General features: G+C 38.8%; 5 protein-coding genes and 1 pseudogene across 6 annotated transcripts; 1 reads left to right on the top strand and 5 right to left on the bottom strand.

Annotated features, from left to right (window-relative positions):
- Window positions 1–80: 80 nt before the first annotated feature.
- LOC103339873 (taxane 9-alpha-hydroxylase 1-like) lies at window positions 81–2,477 on the bottom strand. The gene is made up of 4 exons (XM_008243257.2): window positions 2,109–2,477; window positions 1,074–1,642; window positions 797–990; window positions 81–526 (listed from the first exon to the last, which is right to left on the bottom strand). Exons 1-4 carry the CDS (start codon window positions 2,474–2,476, stop codon window positions 221–223), a joined length of 1,437 nt encoding a protein of 478 aa, XP_008241479.2. The 5' UTR covers window position 2,477; the 3' UTR covers window positions 81–220.
- A 1,631-nt stretch (window positions 2,478–4,108) lies between these two features.
- LOC103339706 (taxane 9-alpha-hydroxylase 1-like) lies at window positions 4,109–6,333 on the bottom strand. Its single transcript, XM_008243079.2, has 4 exons — window positions 5,831–6,333; window positions 5,100–5,668; window positions 4,804–4,997; window positions 4,109–4,663 (listed from the first exon to the last, which is right to left on the bottom strand). The coding sequence occupies exons 1-4, from the start codon at window positions 6,199–6,201 to the stop codon at window positions 4,358–4,360; spliced, it is 1,440 nt and encodes a 479-aa protein (XP_008241301.2). The 5' UTR covers window positions 6,202–6,333; the 3' UTR covers window positions 4,109–4,357.
- Window positions 6,334–8,519: 2,186 nt separating this feature from the next.
- LOC103339968 (transcription factor RF2b) lies at window positions 8,520–11,663 on the top strand. Its single transcript, XM_008243366.3, has 4 exons — window positions 8,520–9,582; window positions 10,185–10,317; window positions 10,671–10,755; window positions 10,891–11,663. Exons 1-4 carry the CDS (start codon window positions 8,849–8,851, stop codon window positions 11,259–11,261), a joined length of 1,323 nt encoding a protein of 440 aa, XP_008241588.2. The 5' UTR covers window positions 8,520–8,848; the 3' UTR covers window positions 11,262–11,663.
- Window positions 11,664–12,995: 1,332 nt separating this feature from the next.
- LOC103340073 (non-specific lipid-transfer protein 1-like) lies at window positions 12,996–13,751 on the bottom strand. Its single transcript, XM_008243477.3, has 2 exons — window positions 13,335–13,751; window positions 12,996–13,234 (listed from the first exon to the last, which is right to left on the bottom strand). Exons 1-2 carry the CDS (start codon window positions 13,685–13,687, stop codon window positions 13,225–13,227), a joined length of 363 nt encoding a protein of 120 aa, XP_008241699.1. The 5' UTR covers window positions 13,688–13,751; the 3' UTR covers window positions 12,996–13,224.
- A 745-nt stretch (window positions 13,752–14,496) lies between these two features.
- LOC148921362 (non-specific lipid-transfer protein 1 pseudogene) lies at window positions 14,497–17,887 on the bottom strand (annotated as a pseudogene). Its single transcript, XR_016123311.1, has 2 exons — window positions 17,829–17,887; window positions 14,497–16,599 (listed from the first exon to the last, which is right to left on the bottom strand). The product of XR_016123311.1 is annotated as a non-specific lipid-transfer protein 1 pseudogene (transcript).
- Window positions 17,621–21,363, bottom strand: LOC103340169 (uncharacterized). The gene is made up of 5 exons (XM_008243593.2): window positions 19,892–21,363; window positions 18,750–19,561; window positions 18,437–18,621; window positions 18,045–18,111; window positions 17,621–17,929 (listed from the first exon to the last, which is right to left on the bottom strand). Exons 1-5 carry the CDS (start codon window positions 21,204–21,206, stop codon window positions 17,891–17,893), a joined length of 2,418 nt encoding a protein of 805 aa, XP_008241815.2. The 5' UTR covers window positions 21,207–21,363; the 3' UTR covers window positions 17,621–17,890.
- Between the last annotated feature and the right edge of the window lie 509 nt (window positions 21,364–21,872).

The following is a 21,872-nucleotide window of genomic DNA, read 5'->3' on the forward strand; positions in this document are numbered from 1 at the left end:
ACGTATTATAAAACCTTATTTACGAATTGATACGAACAATATATAGCAAATTTTATTACAACATCACAACAAAATAAATCATAGCATACTCGCTGAGAAGCTTTATTTATAATGCATTAAAAGTTTCCATCCATGATTTTCATTTGAAGGACAAGAAATTCAAGCACAAAACGAACAATATGAACAACCAAAGCATGTGGCGTAACAAGCCTTGTACTAATTAAAGCTTTCTTGGTTTGATCTTGATTGGAAGACCCATGGAGGGATATGGCATTGGTTTACGGGTTATTGCTTCCTCCGGGTGAACTTGTGACCATTCAAACCTTGTCACCAAGTTGTGGATGGTGATGAGTAATTCTATCTTGGCAAACTCATTCCCAATGCAAGTGTGAAGGCCTCCTCCAAATGGAAGATAAGTGTAGGGAGGGATTGGTTTTGATGGGTTCTCAAAACGTGATGGATCAAACTCTGTAGGCTTGTCAAATATATCTTTGTCCATGTGAGTTCCATGTGCCATCCAAAACACCTGCTCATGCTCATATAAGCAAAACCCAGTTCATCAAGTGTTAATTAGATATTCATGAGAAAACTTTCGGGGTGATCGTAAGGCTGTTAATTAATGATGTTATTAATCAGCTTGTGTTATAACACATGTGAATTTATTTAAACGTTTAGGAGAGAAATCTGAATTCAAAGTGCAAAATTATCGCTCATTTATATTATAACAAGTTGATTAATAACATAACAATGTGACGGTATTATATATAGTCACAAACATTATAAAAGAAAATGTTACCTGCCATCCTTTGGGAATGTCATAGCCTTCATATTGAGTGTCTTTAACTGCTGTTCTGAAGCTGCCAAACACAGGAGGGATGATCCTCATCAGCTCTTGTGCAACTCTCCATGTGTATTTCATCTTGTGTATCTCAGCCCATGTTAGCCTATCATCTATTCCCTCCTCCCTCTTTCTCAAAATGTCCATTTGTTCTACAACCAATGAAAGTAAAGAAAATATATAATTTGGCATAATTAAGCTGCTAAGCAAAAAAAAAATGAAATTACTATTATACCTTCCAGAACTTTGTTGTAGATCTCAGAGTCTCTGGACAGCTTCCATATCATTAGGCTGAGAAGAATGGCTGAGGTGTCATGACTAGCAATAATCAAGGTGAAATAATTATCTATGATCATATCGTCAGAAATTGGGTGTTGATTTTCATCTCTCAATGTTAGCAAGCAAGTGAATACATCACTTGTAGGGCTTAGCTTCCCCTTTGAGAGCTCCTCCCTTCTTTCCTTGAGAATTGGCAGAATCCTATTAACAATTCTTGACCTGGCTCTTAGGCCTCTCCAGTACACTGTGCCAGGGATATTGAAAGGAAGAGTGGGAATTGCTTTGAAGGCTAAAGAAAAATCATCAGACAAAGCCTCTGTTGTGTGCTCATTCTTGATGCCAAAAAGGATGCTGGATGCTATTTCAAATGTGAGTTTCTTCATGGTGGCCACACCTTTTATGGTGTCTTTGTTCTCTGTTTCTCTTAGCAATATGGTCTTGATCAATTCATCCATATGTTTGACAATGTTTTGAAGATTTTCAGGCTTCAAGAAGCTCATCATTGCTCCCTTTACCAATTTGTACCTGCATTACATAAATATACAGTCTCACTATATTGAACCAAAAATTTAGAAAGGGTCATGTACAATTTAAGGGTTGTGTTCCAATACCGGACATGTATTATGTTATTACACTGTAAATTTAAACTGTCTCAACTATATATTGAAACAAAACTTAATTAATTTGGTCTAGATTGACAATCTTGTAACTTAATTAACGTGCCATACTTTATGACGAGAACATTGTCCTACAACTTGAAAAGTGCTTATTACCTTGGCGGCCAAACATTCAAACAAAATCCTACCTTAATTAACGGTCTAGATTAAAAACCTTGTAATATAAAGTGACAATTGTTTGACAAAAGAACATTCCAAACATTCAAATAAAAACGTATACCTTAATTAATGATTTAAATTAATAATCCTGTAATATATCGTGCCAATTGTTTGACAAGTGAACATTTTCGAACAAATTGAAGAGGGACTATTACCTCGACCCAGTAAGTTCAAATATGTTTTCCCTTCCGGCAATGGTTGCAAGGGTGGGTGGTTGCTTGGTAGCAAGAACATCATCTCGAGCACCAAGCACAAACTTGTTACCAGCTTGACCAGTAACAACAACAGTTGGGGAACCCATCAAGGAGGTTTTGAAAACTGGCCCATGTTTTGATACTCTTTCTTCGAACCACTGAGGCCCTCGATTTTGCTTCTGTGCTTGGCGAAAGCTCAAGGACTCTCCTAGTAAGGGGTACCCTAAAGACCCTCCTGGGAGATTTTTGGCCTGATGACCCTTGAACAGAAATTTTGAAAGGAAGAAGGCTATGATCAAAGTGATTGCAATTAACAAAATCAAGGTCATTTTTGTATACAGAGTGACAAAGCAAAGCCAACTGAATGAATATATATACATATGCTCAACCATGGCAAGCACAAACTTAAAAATGTTAAGAAATCAAAACTTGGGAGATGAGGATGACGAATTTGAAGGTGATGGGAATAATAATCTACAACAATGGTAACAAAACACTACAAAATGCTGAGCTCATTCCATGATCCTTAGATGTATCACAAGCCCTTCAGTGCTTAAACACATTAAAATTTTATTTTTAATTTATTTTTCAAAAGATAGATTGCCTAATGGCTTCATTAGGTAGTCACCAAGAAGACAATGATAAATGCTAAATCGAACAAATTTTGTGATCGCACAATTGTTGATTGATTAATTACGTAATGTGGCAGCTGATATGCACTTACATTTTATATCTATTATACTGTGATTAACTGTTAATTAATACATTAATTATCATATCATATGATGTTATAATACTCGTTCTTAATCACTAGTAGTGCTCAGATTAGCCACACAAATGAAAGAAAACTTTGTTAAAAATTATTAAAGGACAATAATTAGGTTGTAGTACACACCAATAATTATGGACCAATAGTGACATGTAAATTTAAAAATGCATTTTGTTTGTGGTCCTAGGCATACATGGGTTCTATTAACAAACTGTTAGCAGCCAAATACAAGAAGACCCTCCAATATGTGGTAGTACAATAATTCTTTTATTTTACTATTTATTTTTTTAAAATAACAGATGTCTTTTTCTTTATATAAAATTGCTTAGCAATTTTGGTATTTATTAGGAAAGGTTTGTAAATGCTTGATTCTAAGTTCTTAACCCAATACAAAAGAAAATATATGGTCTTCAATTAAAAAAAAAATTTAAAAACTTTGTTTTTTTGATACACTCAAAGTTAGGGGGAGGGTGATTCAAACACAGGTAAGGGCGGACACACCGAGGGACGGACAAGAGGGGTCAATTGAGCCCTTGGGATGCTGGCATTTGGCTGTGGCGATCTCAGGCGAGCAGTTGCAAAAGTTTAAGTGGCAGGGAATGGGAAAAGGAATGTAGGCACGCCAACAACAGCAAACATGTTATTTTATATATAGTTTAAAAAATAAATAAATAAATAAAGTTGAGAAGGCCTTGGGAGAGAGGATTGGGGTGGATGTTGCAGAGAATGAAACTGTGAAGAAGAAGATGGGGAGGTATTGTTTTTGTTTTTTTTCTTTTCCTTTTCAAAGTGGGGGTTGGGCTTGTTTCATTTGAATTTTTTATAAAGATAATTGTCGTCTCTATACATTATAATTTTATTCTATATATAAAAAAAGATATTCTCTTTTAGATCAAACATTAACAAAAATGTCTAAAATTATTGAACAATAAATGATTTATGAAGCTATAATGCAATGTTTTCAAAAGAAAACTCGTCGATTGAAGTTTGGATGAAAGTACTATTTTTCTGTTTTTTAGTGTTATTTCTTTCAAACAAATTTCGAAACTTTTACACTGTGACCCCTTGGCCCGAGAATCATGGATCCGCCACTAGACACAAGACATCGGGTGCAAAAATAACTACTCTTAACTATTTGAGCTACAAACCCATCCAAAAAAATAATAATAAAAAAAAAGCAAAAGCTTTAATATAAGTTCATGAGATATATAGACTGCTTGACTTATAGTTAATGATGATTACAGAAAACGATGACTCAAGCGGAAAAAAAAAAAAAAAAAAAAGGTATTAACAACCAACACATGTACCAACTAGTACTTAGTTTAAAATACTTCTATTCTTAATGTCGGAAGAGGTTTCAAGTTCGAAACCTCCCTCCCCATTAATTTAAAAAAGGAAGCATCCAACACATATGGCATTAGCATAACAAGCCTTTGACTAATTAAAGCTTTCTTGGTCTGATCTTGATTGGAAGGCCCATGGATGGATAAGGCATTGGTTGCCTGGTGATTATTTCATCAGGGAACACCTGAGACCACTCAAACATTGTCACCAAGTTGTGGATGGTGGTGAGTACTTCGACTCTTGCAAACTCATTGCCTATGCAAGTGTGCAGGCCTCCTCCAAATGGAATATAAGCATAGGGAGGGATTGGCTTTGATGGGTTCTCAAATCTTGATGGATCAAACTCTGTGGGCTTCTCAAATATCTCTTTGTTCATGTGTGTTCCATGAGACACACAATACACCTGCGAAACCGACTCAAAATGTTAACATTCTCGTCCATGAGATTTGAATTCACGACTTACCTTAAACCAAATTGTCATCAGAAAATTTAGAAGCAAATTATGTTGTGCTTGGGATGATGATCAGAAATGTTGATTGTTACCTGCCATCCTTTGGGAATGTCATAGCCACCATATTCAATGTCTTTAAGTGCTCTTCTGAAGCTGCCAAACACAGGAGGGATGATCCTCATCAACTCTTGTGCAACTCTCCATGTGTATTTCATCTTTTGTATCTCAGCCCATGTTAGCCTATCTTCTGCTCCCTCCTCCCTCTTCCTTAAAATGTCCATTTGTTCTACAAAGCAATGAAATTAAGTGGGAGAGAAATTTAAGTGGCATTAGCAAAAAGGATATATATTTATGTAGTGCAATATATTATAATCAATTAGTACTATACCATCTAAAACTTTCTTGTAGATCTGAGAGTCTGTAGACAGCTTCCATATCATAAGGCTCATAAGAGTGGCAGAAGTGTCATGACTAGCTATCATCAATGTGACATAATTGTCCAAGATCAGATCATCAGAAATTGGCTGTTCATTTTCATCTCTTAATGCTAGCAAGCAAGAGAACACATTGCTTGTAGGGCTCAGTTTCCCCTGTAAAATCTCCTCCCTTCTTTCCTTGAGTATTGGCAAAATCCTACTGACAATCCTTGATCTGGCTCTTAGGCCTCTCCAGTAAACAGTGCCAGGGAAGTTAATGGGAACAGACCAACCTGCTTTGAAGGCTAAAGAAAAATCATCAAACAAAACCTCCCTAGTGTGCTCATCCTTGATGCCAAAAAGGATGCTGGATGCTATGTTGAATGTAAGTTTCTTCATGGTGACCACAGCTTTTATGGTGTCTTTGTTTTCTGTTTCTCTTAGTAACATGGTCTTGGTCAATTCATCCATCTGTTTGATATAGTTCTGAAGACTTTCAGGCTTTAAGAAGCTCATCATTGCTCCCTTTACCAATCTGTACCTGCACTACATACATACGGAATTGAGGGTACGTACCAGATATCTAGCATGTTAGACTATTAGACTGTCAATCTAGACCGCACATTCAAACATCTTGCAATATATCGTGCTAAACTGTTTGACAGGAGAACATTTCTGTACAAATTGAAGAGGGGATTATTACCTTGACCCAGTGAGCTCAAATATATTTTGTTTTCCAGCAATGGCTACTAGGGCGACTGGTTTCTTGGCAGAAAGAACATCTTCTTCAGTGCCCAATACAAACTTGTTGCCTGCTTGACCTACAGCAACCACAGTTGGGGAACCCATCAAGGAGGTTTTGAACACTGGTCCATGCTTTGATGTTCTCTCTTCCAGCCATTCGGGGCCTCGATCTTGTTTCTGTGCTCGCAGAAAGCTAAATGTCTCTCCTATTAGGGGATATCCGAGGGACCCTTTTGGCAGATTTTTGGTCTGACCCTTGAACACAAATTTTGAAAGGAAGAAAGCTACGATCAAAGTGATTGCAATTACTAGAATGAAATTGAAAGCCATGTTTGTACAGAAGATGCAGAGTGTCAAGCTGAAGTCAATACATATGTATGCTCAACAAGGGCCGGCAGAAAACTTGATTGAAAGCGATGGGAAATATTATAATCTAGCAACAAAAAGTAAACGATAGCACAAAAGTTGTCTTCATTCTTCCTTCATTTGGGAACCTTCTTATAGTTTCTCAACAACTTGTATGTATTTTAAAAGACTCGGTGTCTTTCTTCTTTCTTTTTTCGAATCATGGATGATGGCATGATCGATAAACACAAGAGGGTTCCATTTTAAACATCGATCATCATCAAGCAACAAGATAGTATTAATAATATCTAATTGATTATGCATGTTCTGAACAAATTTGTTATATCTCATGAGTAGTGTCATGTTAGAAAGGAGGCCAAAATAATTGTTTTCTTCGTATTACAGATGTGTAAATAGAGTAATGTTAGACATACCACATTTGCATATCAACTCTATTACACAATGTGGTCTATAATTTATCAATGCGGTATCACAGTTTGGTGTAAACATCACAAACATAAAGTGATATTTATTGTATTAAAAGTGTGTACAGAAATGTTCATTGGATTTCTAGGTAGGTAGTATATAACTTAAGATAAGCTCTCCAAACCAACTTTGAAATATAAATATAAATAAAAACTATAAATTTCTCTCCAAATGATAAAAAGAAAAAGAAATTATGTTCCACTGAATATCACTCCACCCTGTTTGCCAAGGGAGCCATTAAGCAGGAATTTGAGCCTGTCACCCCTCTGTGGCCCACCCATACACATGGTCCATGTCCATGGACAGTTGTCCAGTCAAAGCTCCCATCTCCCTCCCTCCATGTCCATGGCCACATTGGCTTGCTTTTCCAGATTCCAATCATGTCCTTGTCTAGTCAGCTCCGCTAACCATGGGTTACTGACTTGCCTAGAACAAGGACAAGTTTATTGGGTAAGTGGGTCCCGCCATTACTGGACCCCACTGTAATTTTAGGTCATATGATATACGATCAGTAGCAGAGGCTTGGATTAACACCTTCCTCAAATTAAGGCTTCTTGATCGGTCTGATTTGATTTGATGGGCTTCTCGTTCATGGTTCCCTTGTCACCCAAGTTGATGAGAGTCTAGTTTCTAAACGCGTTGAGGAAATTGTTACTTGGAATCTAAGAATTAAAAAAGTTATGCGATCTTTAGTAATAGGGTTAAATGTAGTAATGTAGTTCAAGGCTATATATTTAGCTCTCCAAAATATTAATTTTTTAAAGAATAATGTAGGGTTTCCATCTCTAGCTATGAAGTGATATATTTTAAAGTCCTTCATATTTTATTATTTTGAGAAAAACTATGGTATAACATTCATATATTGCACAATTATGTATTATTTAATTTAATTAAACTACTATTTAAAGACAATATTCCATATATAACACATGTATGATATATATATATATATATATTAAACAAAACGTATTTGAAAACATTTAAAAAAGTTACTATATAAAATTAATAAATAAACCTAACGGCTAGCTTAGATATGCAGTTGTACGAGATGTTTCGTGCTCTTACTTACGAGTGATGTTTTCTCTTATTAAAAAGCACATGCGTTGAGCCCACAAAAAAATTTGGCTAGGCCAAAATTGGACTACAAATAACTTGATTGGAGGGCTAAAGGGCCAAATGTGTCCTATTTTTTTTAACCCATTATGAGTTTTGTATTATTTTAAGACTATATATTGGCCATAATTCATGATTGGAGATGGCCTTAAAATAAGTTATACATGAGCGTGCGGGTTACTGTTGATCGTATAGATCGTGAAATTCAAATTCACTAAGCAGTCCTCCACATGTGTGTTCGCAATTGTCCCAAACTTGGCGCTTCTAAGAATAACTTCTTATATGTGAGTGGGATGCTAAAAGTTATTTTGAAATGCATATGGTATCTACGTTTGATAATGTAAGTGTGGGGGCAGAGTGAATTCACCATTGCCAACCCACATATGTAATAATAGATGTAATCTTTACTAACACTTGCAGGTGTCCTCCTCAAACAACATTGTCAATCTATTTAAAGTAGGTTTCAATTACTCACCTACTAGTCACCTCACCATGGTTGGACATTTTCACCTTTTCTCAAAAGTCAAGAGGTAAAGAAACTATGCAATTTTTGACTAATGCGAAGGGGTGGGAGGATTTAAGATTATGTGTGGTATTTTAAGCGCATGAAATTATAGTGATAAATGAAAATAAATAATCCGACCATTGAGTTAAGTAGATAATTTATTATCATAAGAGAAAAGAAAAGAGGCATGTAAGGAATGAAGTAATATTGTTTTGACGTTAAGATTGAGTGGTGATTAGGAGAAGAAGAATAAGGTGAGTTTTGTTTTTCATTTGTCTCTCGGGCAAATGTTATGCCATCTAAAATTGGAAATAAGATTATGATGATATGCAAGATTTCTATGATGTTCAATTAAAGTAAAACAAAATGATTGAGATTGAGAAGACATATTTGTAATCTTACTATATGTTTCTTGCAAGCGAGGTAAAATTGGAAGAAAACAAAATAAACAGAGAGAAAGAGAGTGAATAATTCCTCGTGACAGAAAGGGAGCGAAACACATGGGAGGGAGGGACACACAAACCCACAATGTCCACAGAAACCACACCAATGCAAGATCCACAACATCAATCCAACCCTAACCCTAAATTCATCTCCATCAACAACGCCAGCTCCAACAATCCCAACCCCAAATCCAATCCAATCCCTCTCCCCAGAAGCATTGGCATTTCCAACAATGCCAATGCTTCTGGAGTAGTTGCCACGTCATCGTCTTCTTCCTCGCTCACATCTTTGAGTTTGACAATGCTGGGCAATTCCAACGCCCCTCGACCTTTCATCCGAGAAGAAGCTGCCGCAGCAGCAGCAGCAGCGGAAGGTGGACCCCACCATCACAATAGCCACAGGAGGGCCCACTCGGAGGTGAGCTTCCGGTTGCCGGAGGACATGATGGATCTGTCCGCGCCGGATCAGTCCAAGGGCGGATCGTCTACGGCGAGTCTCGAGGAGATGGGATCGGAGGAGGACCTCTTCTCCACATACATTGACCTCGACAAACTCGGTGGGTGCAATTGCTCGGATCAGAGCGGTGGTGGTAATAATGGGCCCAGTGGTGGGCCTGATGATGGGTCTGGTGGGCCCAATGTAAATGATGGTGGTGGTGAGGGAGAAGAGAAGAGATCGTCCCGGCACAGGCATAGCTGCTCGGTGGATGGGTCGTCCACGTCAACCGGTGTGTTTGGGGAGGTCATGGAGGCCAAGAAGGCCATGCCTCCTGATAAGCTCGCTGAGCTCTGGAACCTTGATCCCAAACGCGCCAAAAGGTGTGCAAAATTTTGTCTTTTTTCCTGGGTTGCTTCATTTTCCTGTGTCTGGTTGCCGAGAAAATGCGGGACGTGAAAATGAATCTTATTTGGATTTTGGGTCTAAGGAACTCACAAACGTATAATGCTGAATTTGGCATGAAATTGAATTTAGAAAGCATTTATGCTGTTATTAATAAACACTAAAACACTAGGAGTGATTGATGCTACCACAACACAAACCCGCTATTTTTCTGATAAAAGGCGTTACCTTCGCTAGTATTCACTTGTAGAATCTGGTTGTTTCTGGGTTTTCAACTAATTGCTTTGGGTAGATGAATTGAGATCGAGTGTTGAGTAGAATCCAACTGCATTAAGGTTGTGTTTGGACTTTTGGAGAATAATAATTGGATCGATTTGGAAATATATGGATCTGTTGAACTGAAATTCCACCATTTTCCTACTGTGAGATTCGTTCTTGTGCATCTTAGTTGTCCTCTTCAATCATGTTATATGTTTTGCATGTATGATGGCAAGATTTGTATGCCTATGAAGTTCTTTTAGTTCTTTCCTCTTTAGTGATTTTCGGGAGCTCCGTCTCACTTTTTAATTGTCACATATAGGATACTGGCGAATAGGCAGTCTGCTGCTCGCTCAAAAGAAAGGAAGGCTCGCTATATACAAGAACTTGAACGCAAAGTTCAGACCCTTCAAACAGAAGCCACCACTCTCTCTGCCCAACTCACATTATTCCAGGTTTGTGTTGGTGTATTTTAGCAGCTTTCTTTAACTGTACTTAACATATGCACAACCTGTTTTGACATCACTGCACTAAATTAGAACATGATAGATCTCACTTGGGCCATTTATGGTCATCCAATCTTACCAGTATCCCATATGTAACAACATTGTCAATCGCCTGGAGCAAGTATTCTAATGTCACTTCATTAAGTCACCCTCTGCTGCAGTGTTTTGTTATTATTTAGCCTTCGTCGGGTTGTTAAGAGTGTTTTTCTGCACATGTGTGAAGTGCACGCATATATACACACAAATGTCTGTTAATTTGTTGAAGGATTATGACTTTTTTTTTAATTTGCTGTCTTGTATAGAGGGATACAACAGGTCTGAGTACTGAAAACACAGAGCTTAAGCTTCGGTTACAAGCTATGGAGCAACAAGCTCAGTTGCGTGATGGTAAGCAACAAAATGCCAACTTGTATCATGCTTGATACTTGCATAATATATTGTATCTTAATTACATCTAAAGAGAATGGTCCATGTTCCATTTTATCCAATAGATACTGATTTTGTTTGAAATTTGTCATGCAGCACTAAATGAAGCACTGAAGAAGGAGGTCGAGAGGCTCAAGATTGCCACAGGGGAGATGATGAGTCCTTCTGACTCATTCAATTTGGGAATGCACCAGATGCCATACAACCATCCATCAGCTTATTTTCCACTTCAACAACAACCCGGACCTGCTGGTCACCAGAACATGCAGATGCCACAATTCAATCATTCCCAGTCTAATATGCCAACCCATCATCTGCATCAATCAAATTCTCATACTTTTTCAGATATTATGCAGAACGGACCTGTTGGTCAGTTACAGGGGCTTGACATCGGTACCAAAGGAGCACCTCTCGTGAAGTCGGAAGGCCCCTCGCTTTCTGCAAGTGAAAGTAGTACCACTTTTTGACACAACAAGCTGGCTGCTGACCTTCTGACCTGTCCATGGCACGGTATCTGGTAGATTGTTCATAGATTGACATCCGATCATTTAGAGAGGCTACCCTATATTTATTTTATTATTTATTAAATTTGTGTCGAGGATTCATTCTTAATTGTTTATTCTTAGGGCTGTGTTCCCCAAAAAGGGGAAGCACCCTTTTCATCAGTCTGTTCAATATTTGAATTTTTGGTTTTATGGGTGGGTGCTAGAAAATCTGGGAATGGAATGTGATTCCCATGGGCATATGGGGAATGCTATCAGGACAGCAGCATTCTCTTTCCTTTGTATCTTGTTTTGTTTAATACCTTGTAAACTTTGTGCACTACTGTGATTGTTCTATCTCATGAAATACAAATGCCCTTTTTGTCCTTTTCAGTTCTCAATTAACTCTTTAGGTTGAATCTAGTTTTTATTTTCCAAGAGCCTCTTCGGATTGGGCAATGTGGTATAATGTTAGGCCTAAACGCATGAGACTAGTTTTGTCTTTTGCTTTTGACCACGTGAGGTGTATGTATGAATATAGGAAAAGGAAGTGCATTAATCACGCCTTTAATCAGGTGATTATCTGATGATTTCTCAAAATTTCCTTTCATCTGTGAATTGTCCTACAGTCAGTTCCTTACACATACAGACTTACGATTTCTAAAGCATAAACCACTCATGTGGGAAGTCTGTTGTTTAGCAAGCACTTTATTTTCCCGTGTCAGTTGGGAAAGGCCGGATCCGAATCAGTGGAATCTATAACTGATACCCAATATCAGTTGGGCCATCTTTAATAGTAGTTTGGTTATGTTAGTACGTTGGGCAATTTGATCCATTTTAGTTTGTTCTAGATACGGGAGAGAGAAATTGTCCCATTTTAGTTTGTTCTAGATACGGGAGAGAGAAATTGTCAGGAAATCATTCTTGAAAGTGATTCAATGGATGTTGTCTCTTGTATGAGGAACGAAAATCTGCGCGGCAATTGGAGAATCATCCCTATTATCTTGGAGATCAGGAGACTCTCTTCATGGTTCACCTCGGTCAAATGGGAATGGGTATCTCGCCAAGCAAATCAAGCTGCGCATGCTGCTGCAGCTCTGTCAAATATGAGGGTGCGAACTTTGCGTTGGGCCTCACAGCCTCCTCCCTCTATGGTTCGGGTATTGGCTAAGGACGGTTTGCCGTGCCCCCCTAGTAATTAGTTTTGGTTATTGGATATGTTTACTTGTTGTATTTCCAGTTTCTATCTCCTGGGAGGTATCTTTGGCCTCCCTGTGATTTGTTTGTATTGCTCTGGGGTTCTCCCCTGTCCTTGTATGCTTCTTCTTGCAACTTCCTGTTTGGTGCTGCTGGAGCCTTCTCTGGCTTTTAATGAAGTATTATTCAGACCAAAAAAAAAAAAAAGATACGGGAGAGAGCCTAATTCGTTAACCGTACTGAATTCCGATAAATCAAAATATCTACCATTAACTTATACCTAATACTGTTATTAACCACCTCTTCACCTTATTATGGATATTCATGGGAAATCCTAACTCAAACTAATGTACACGTATAGAAATGCATTTTTCTTTAATCAATTAGGCAAGAGAATTCAAACTTGAATCTCTTTCAAAAGATCAAGAACTAATTGGTTAGAAATGCTAAACTCATTCTTTAATCGCAATTCGTGATCTGAACATAATTCGTAATTATGCGGACTTCAATATCAGTGTGGTATATATAAAAGGGGAGCGTTTTATTAATCGCTAAGTAGATCATAATTTGGATTACCCGTGATCCATACAATACAAACTATATATGACCCCCACAAGTACCACAAAAACATTGTGTGCTTAAACAACAGCTGACAGCTTTTATTCTTGACAGCTTTCCCAGAAGCTTTTATTCTTACTCTCCTACTTAAACACTAAAATACAGTGCCTTCAAGCTCAAGGCTTCAACGGATTCAGCTTACCCTGAAAACAAATTAAAAACATCCATGCATTTAATTAGCACGTAATTAATCTAATTTTCAATACATAATATAAGCAATGAAACTTATTGTAGAAGGCTTACTCAGAGCAATTAGTAGAAGGGTAAACTTTGTAAGGACAGGGAGAGCCACAAAGATCACCAAGAGTGTTAATTCGGTCATAATTAATCCCAGGGATCCTAGCAGCCCCTTCTTGAATGCAACTGCATGCAGTTCTTCGATCCGCCACACTGGCGTTCTGTGCAGCATTGAGCCCTTTGATCCCTTTGCAGCAATCTGGTGGCACTGTGCCTCCAAAAATTCCAAAGGGTATGCATGGAGTGAGCAAAATTGTAACCTCACCACAATTTATGGTTGCATTTATGACACAAGGAGCAGCCACCAATATGCATATAAGTAGTGGCAGCAATGCAACTCCGCACAGTAACTTTGCCATAGCTGCTATTTTCTCAGTGAGCTATTATTTTTTTTCTTTTGGTCTTGTGCAGAAAAACATTGTTTATTTATGGGGTTTATATAGAGTAATTTTAAGCATATCAAGTATATGCGACAAGGGTGGCTAGAGATAAGAGAACAGAACAGGGGCGTTAGGTCATGGGGCTGCTGCTAGAAAATTCAAATTTTATTCGTGTATCAATGTCACAAGGAAAATTCAAAGGGTTTTGAGCCTTCTTGAGGAAAAGATTTCCGTAAGGGACACATTTTTGTTTGCAGAAATGCTGCCAAAAGAGAGGAAGATCAGTTGATGAATGATGATCACCATAAACACCAGAACCAAGGGCTTAACTTTCATGAGGTCTAATCAATCTTAGTACTTGGCTGGGGCCCAGTTGAAGAGAATTATCCATATTCAAACTTGGTTTTGTTGACATTTGCTAGTTAAATCCAACATTCTCGCTGTCACCAATGCAAGGTTCCAATTTACGGGTACACTACCGTCAAACTTTGCTAGTAGATTGATAGTTACATCCAGCAAATTCGACCATGTCAGCTCGATTTGGATTTGGATTGAGTGATGAGCATTTTTCTTTGTCTAAATTATTTATCCACTTCCATGTCAGCTCGATTTAGATTCGAAACATATGGCTTTCTGAGATTTAACTTTCAACAAATCAAGTAAGAAGGGAATTTTTTTTTTCATCCAACTCATCTTTATATTTGATGAAAGTTCATCAAAATAAAACGGAAAGATAAATTATCACTTGGGTTAAAGATTACTTTGTATGAACTAAGGGAACCTGTCTATTATATAGCCCAAGAGGGAAAGAGGCAAATATGTCATAAAAATAAAATAATCATAGTATGACAAGTACCACTGAATATCAAGTCTCTTAGATAGAACTCACTAACACTCAAATTTCACACTCAGATTTCAACCAGAAAAAATAAATAAAATTGGTATGTGTGTATATCGAAGGCTTACTCGGAGCAATTAGTAGAGGGATAAACTTTGTACGGACAAGGAGAATCGATCTCCCAGCGTGTTAATGCGGTCATAGTCAATCCCAGGGATCATTGCAGCCCCCTGTTGAATGCAACTGCATGCAGTTCTGCGATCCTCTGCGGTGTTTTGTGCATCATGGAGCCCTTTAATGCCTGCACAACATTCTGGTGGCACAGTCCCTCCAAATACTCCAAAGGGGATGCATGGAGTGAGTAAGGTGACAACCTGACCGCAAGTTACCTTTGCATTAATGACGTAAGGAGTAGTCATGAGCATGCATAATAGCACCACGATGAATGCCGCCCCACAGACTGCAGACCCGGCCATAGCTGCTATCCTTCCGTGAGTCTTTTCCTCTTTTGCTTTAGGTAATCTGGTAAGAAGCACACTTGTTTATTGCCTTTATATAAAGTGGCACCTGGCAAGGAAGATTGTGATTTGTGAGCCAGCAGCGGGTCTTGGTTGGTCTTCCCTCTTTGCAAATTAACCATCAAGTATGTGACAAAGGCCATACAATAAAAAAGAGTCTAATTGTGTGTTACCAGTGGTCATAGTAGGCTGGAAGAAAATTCAACTTTCCATACAACAATGACCCGCGGAAAAATCTGAGCAGAAATATTCAAAGGGGCCTGAGCAATTGGGCCTTCTTGTGATGAGGGTTCCGTGAGTAACTTGAGTTGGGAACATGGATGTGACATTGTTATAGCGAAAAGTCTATAACGAGGGCTTAAAGTGAGGAGGTTATTTGAGGTCAAATCTCACCATCAACAAATGTAAAGAAATCATGGGACTTAAATATTTTAAATGTTTTGACGGTCGGATCGGTCTCCTCAAATAACCTCCTCACTTTAACTTCTCATTGTAGAAGCTCCCTAGGGACAAGAAAGGAATTTTCTACAGACAATGAACCATTGTTATATGGCCTACGGAAAAATCTGGGCAGAAAAATTCAAAGGGGCCTGAGCAAGTGAGCCTTCTTGTGGATGTAAACATTGTTGTAGACATGCAAGCCAAAGGACAAGAGAGAAGCATTTTTTCCACACAATGAACCATTGTTATACGGCCCACGGAAAAATCTGGGCAGAAAAATTCAAAGGGGCCTGAGCGAGCCTTCTTGGGGATGTGAACATTGTTATAGACATGCAAGCCAAGGACAAGACAGAAGAATCTTTTTCACACAATGAAGATTCCATATCTCTTCCTCTTGGTTCTCTCTTAACTGCAGTGAAAAGATTAGTTGATAATCACTATAGAACCAGATGCAAGGCCTTTTCATATCAGCATATGCAGCTAATCATTATTGCTACTGAAGTACTCTTTCAACCTCCACTTGTCCCGAGCCCATTGTGAATTATACACATTCAAGCTTGGTTTTGTTGGCATTTCGCTAATTACATACGTCTCCAGTTCCAAAGAAAATTCCAGATTCCTGGCTTCAACAATGCAAGGCTCCAATTGCAGAACAGTATTGTCAACTTTTCTGAACTTCTTTGACTGCTTTGTTCTATGGATTTGGCAAATAAGCTGAGCTGGCTCTACCCCTTAAGTTACTTATTTTCCTTGTTCTTTCCTTCTGACTCTTCTGACTTTTCTGATGGAAAAAGACTGGTATATTCTGGGCAGAAAAATCGACCATGTCAGCCTGATTACGATTTCATTGAGTTCTAATGCATTTTTCTCTTTAGAGGTATTATGCCCATCTCACCACATCGACATCGCCAATAAAAAAGATGTAAACTAGATGCTAAGCCTCCTCTCACAAAGCAAGTTCTAAATGAAACACAGGGCAGCCAGAACTCAACCTACTATTACCTCAGGAATACCACCAGTGGCTGTGGGAACCAAACCTCATAGAATGGCTTGGACCAGCATCAGCAAGAAGTACATCGACTTATAAAGTTCATCTGTAGCAAGAAATTTATTAAGCAAAAAAGTTAAACGTATTGGGGAAGACAGTTACAGAACTTCTAAATAATTGAATAACGAGGCTCTTGCGCAACAGTATATCAATTAAAAAGACCTAGAACTCAAATATTATGTTTTCCTGGCAACATGGTTGAAAAAAATATCTTCAACCGCCACTTGCATATATTGAAATCAGAAGCAACTCTACACATAGAAACTAGATGTAAGTTATTCCTCACCATCTAAGTCACAGAACACCAAGATGCTAAGCAGCTTAAGTCTTACCACACTGAGAGATCATCCCAGTTTTAATGAAGTAACAATCAGGGCTACCTATAGCAAGTTGTTCGCATAAACAAGGAAGGCATATGTATACATGCATAGATAAGAAAGCAATTTAAGGATTGCAAATCTTTTTCTCTGTTTTTTTTAAAAAGAGAAATATTATTTCATAAAAAAACCGTACAGAAAAGTGGACAGGTAATCCACCAATAACAGAAAGAAACAGGAAAACTACTACAGAGATCTACAACTATGAGAGGAAACCAATCCTAACACTGCAGCCTTCCACTCAAGCAAAATGTTTGAAAAGGATGTATTCCTAAAAATAGGATAAACAAAGCCCATATCGCTGCCCAGTACTTTTCCTTTTCCCACGTCCGCCCACTTCGCATCTTCAAAAATCCGTTGATTTCTTTCCCACCATATAGCCCAAACAATAATAATGAATATTATTATGAATAATAAATTTCACTCACTTTTCCTCATCTCAAAGGATTGGAGCTGTCCTTGCTTCCTTTGCCTTTGGGTTCCGTCATTTTTGTGAAGAAGAAAAGATGTGATGGAAGGAAAGACTAAGGCTAAAGAAATTTATGAGGCAGGGTTGAGATGGATGGGAGAATGGCAGGTGAGTGGTGAGTGTTTGAACAGATTTATAACTAACGATATAAAAATTCCACCAAAGTAATATACACTTGCAAAATATTAGCCTAAGCCGTCTGTTCATTGTAAAATATTGTATAGGGTATAAACAGTTAGTACCATTTCATCATGCTTCAATTTAGGCCATTTTGTCTAAGTTGGCCATGCGTACATCCATTATTCATGGGAAAATTTATACAGGTATATACTGAAACATCCAACTACTGTACGCTGATAAGGGCGCAACACCAAAAAAACATCTCTCATCAACATCCCTATAGTTGTACAAAGCATACAAAATACATACAGCGCTAATGAGGTACCAGATGACCAAAATACACGTGAGTAGCAAACTATTCACATGTGCCTCTACCGTGTCATATTTCTCCACTTGTCCTTCAAATCAACCTGGACATAGTAACCTCAAAAGTCTTAGACATAATACACATTGATGGTGTATTGTTTGTAGAATAAATTTATGTGCAAAGTTCAGAGCCATTGGAAAATTACAAAACTCACGTACCTCAGTTCTCTCTTCAAATATCTCGCGGTAGCTATTCAAGATAAATTTCCAGTTTCCCGCGCCATACCTTCATTGAAAAGGATCACAATAATGAGACTCGAAATAATACATACTACTCGCTAATATTAGATACGATGTATTCAGTCAATAGAAGCAGGACAGCTAGTAAGTAAGTTATAGGGTCATATAATTATCTTCATATTATTAGTCATAATAGGTAACCATAGTAATAAGTTTGAAAGAGATTGGAAATACAAACAAACCTATTACCAATAATACCTACCCAATGACCATCTAAACCCAACCCAATAAATTATTCTTATTATTTTAGAAAAAAAGGGAAATAAAAGACCCATTTTAGAGGCAAAAGCTAGAGAAAGGGTGCAACATACTTCTGCACACCAGTCCTTAAGGTGTCTTCTTCCAATAAGCTCCATCTCTTAGCTTTTCTTCTCTTAGTAAATCTCTTATTCTCATACTTCTTCAATGGAGAAACAGCATTCCTCTTTGGGCTAGGTAAGTGAAGCCTGCCTGGATCTTTCATTGCTCCTTGTGAAGTATCTATTGAGTCATCCCACTGCAAAAACTCAACATGAAATACAAATTATAAGTAACCAGAACCACAAAATTGCAGGCCTATGGACAATAGTGTGCACACAAATTTAGGCTATTATAATAGCACAAAAAGGACATGAACATAACTACCTCGTAAGTATGAGCAGTAATATTACGTTCCATCAAGCTAGGTCGAGGAGCATTATTCTTATTGCTGGAAGACGGATTTCCAAGATTGACATCATCAGTTTGAACAGACTCAGTTCCTTTTCCCTGGTTGACTGGAGGATTTGGTACATCCTTTTCTTTTCCACTAGATTGGGGAAAGGACACCTTTCCAAGATTATCGTTATGAGATTGAACAGGTCCAGCACCTATCTCGACAGAGAGATTTTCTGCCCCTACATTCACAGATTTCATTGCCAAATCCAATCTTATGGTTTCAGCCACTTGTAAAGCATCCAGAAGTGGATCTGTCATTGGTCGAGGAGCATTATTCTTATTGCTGGAAGACGGATTTCCAACATTGGCATCATCTGCTTGAACAGACTCAGTTCCTTTTCCCTGGTTGACAGGAGGAGTTGGTACATCCTTTTCTTTTCCACTAGATTGGGGAACAGACATATTTCCAAGATTATCGTTATGAGATTGAACGGGTCCAGCACCCTTCTCAACAGAGAGATTTTCTGCCCCTACATTCACAGATTTCATTGCCAAATCCAATCTTATGGTTTCAGCCACTCGTAAAGCATCTGGAAGTGGATCTGTCACTACTGCTTGTAGCTCCAAAATACTGGATCTAAGTGCTTCTTGTGCATTGCTAACCTCAGGGGTAGACAGGGAATCATATTTACTATTTGATAAGTCTGTGCCCAAATCTTCAGCGTCCCGAATCCTAACCGGTCCTCTAGTGCGCCTATGAGCAAGGTGCTTGTATCTAAGTCCCGCACTCCTCTGAATTTCTACAAGAAATAAAGAGGAAGAAAGCGAAATGTAATCATTTGAAACACAAACCCTGCAATAACTATATTAAGCAGGATAATACATTTAAATCTTCAGTTACAGGGGGTTGAGAGCTTGGCATGAGAGAGAAAAGGCCGTATATTTGGTAAAACAACCCCGAAACAGGTAAAGAACAACAGATAGCAGCCAGCTTGGAAATAAGGACAAAAACTCAGCAATACTTAAGATGATCAAGGTGCTTAGATAAAACAATACAGAGCAACCTCTCAGCCTCCATGCACATAAAGTAATGTCACTTTACCTCTATCTCTGCTAGCAAAACAATGTACCTTTATCTTTCGTGGTTGGATCTAATGAACCCACGCCTATCTCATGAACCTGATCATCACCGAACCTGAGCACTTCTCTGTTCGTGAATCCAGAATCCCTTTCATTCAAAACTAAATCCCGGCTCATAGTAGGTGGCATGCGCCTTGCCCCGACTTCCCGCAATTGGACCCCAGTCATCGGTTGTGGACCCGATTCAAACCCACAACTCCCATTAGCCTCATTCACCCTTTGCGCCTGCAATTCACACCCATCACCCAAATTAGTCCCATTCACTAGTTGTGCCTCCAGTACAGATTCACCAGCCGCATTAGTCCCATTTGTAGTTTGCACCTCCAACTGAGACCCATCCCCTGCATTAGTCTCATTAACCACTTCCTTCTCCAATTCAGACCCATCAACCGCATTAGTTCCACTAGCCATTTGCACATTACCCCCATTCTCCATTTGAGCTTCCAATTCAGACTCACCGCCAACATTAGCCCCAGTCTCCATTTGAGCCTCCAATTCAGACTCACCCCCAACATCAGCCGCATTCGCCATTTGAGCCTCCAGTTCAGACCCATCACCGGCATTAGCCCCATTCTCCGTTTGTGCCTCCAATTCAGACCTATCACCCACATTAGCCCCATTCTTTGTTTGCGCCTCCGCTTCAGGCCCACCACCCACATTAGCCTCTTTCGCCACTGCAATCTGATCACCCTCCAAGTCGGCAACTTCCTTGGGCACATTCAATCTTACAGCCCAAGTAATAAACGGAGGTCCCATTAACGCCAATGCTTCCTTCACATATACCGCAACCAATCTCAGCGCATCGTTCCTCGTGTTCATCCTTGACAACTTCTTCGACACTCTCAAATCCCAAACCCCCGCCTCGACCTCGTCCATTCTCTGCCTCAACTCGGCAGATATCAGCTGGCTCGTCTCTGACCGCTCCAAAGCCCCAACCCTTCCTCTCCAAATCCGATCAACAGCCTCCAAGTACTTCCCGCTCGGCTTTCCCATGAGGCCCACCAAGAACTTGACCGTACACTCAGTGGCGACGGCCAAGTACGCGGCTTTCATGGAGTCCGTGGTCGCAATGCCTTGGCTAATATCCAAATCCTCGATCATTTCAAGCGTTTCTAGCATCGTTTCAGTGACCAAAGCGTCGTAGACATCGCACTCGATGGTTCGGAGGAGCACGGTCTTCTTCAAGCGATAGTCTTGGTCCGAGAATGGCGCAACTGCGAGGACTCTCTTGGCAATGCACTCCTTCTCGCGGTCTCGGATAAGGAGCTCGAGGACCCACCGGGAAACGTCGACGTCTGAGTCCATGAACGAGGCAACTGAAACCCTAATCTGAAGCGCGCTGATTTAGCTTGTTTGGGATATTAGGTTTTCTAAGCGGAATTGGGAGCAACAGAAAGACGTTAGGGTTTAATGGACCGATGATGATCATCAAACGACAGTCCACTCTTTGAATTTGGGGCTAGTTGTGAGGATGGTAGACGAATACTACTGTCTATAGTCTCTGAATTTGGGCTTCAATTTTGGGCCTTTAAACGTATTTGGGGCTTCTTTAATGAATATTTTCTTGACCATGCATTCAATCTTAATTTGACGTAAAAAATTATTCTAATTGATAGTCGAACAAAGGATGAAACTATCGTTTATGTTTATCAAACTAGGTTATCAATTTGTATTATAAATTCAGAGTTAGTAAACCTATTCAAACATGATTTATTTTTCGAAGAAATTGAACTTTAAGTTGTTAGGTTGAGATTCAATTGATAAATAAACGAGAGTTTCTTGTATTGTTAAAGCAATTTTTTTAAAAATGATGGAAGTTAACGCAATCTTCACTTGTTCTTGTTTTAACTTATTATTGTGGATGTCATGATTCACATTTTCGATATAGATTAATTAATGGCTTGGTTGCAACAAGTTTAGCTTGAAAGTTAAACCTACTAAAATTGCAATTGCAATAATAAGTATGCGGTC

This window comes from Prunus mume, linkage group LG1 (assembly GCF_029339155.1).
Source record: "Prunus mume cultivar Tortuosa linkage group LG1, ASM2933915v1, whole genome shotgun sequence".
NCBI classification, from domain to species: Eukaryota; Viridiplantae; Streptophyta; class Magnoliopsida; order Rosales; family Rosaceae; genus Prunus; species Prunus mume.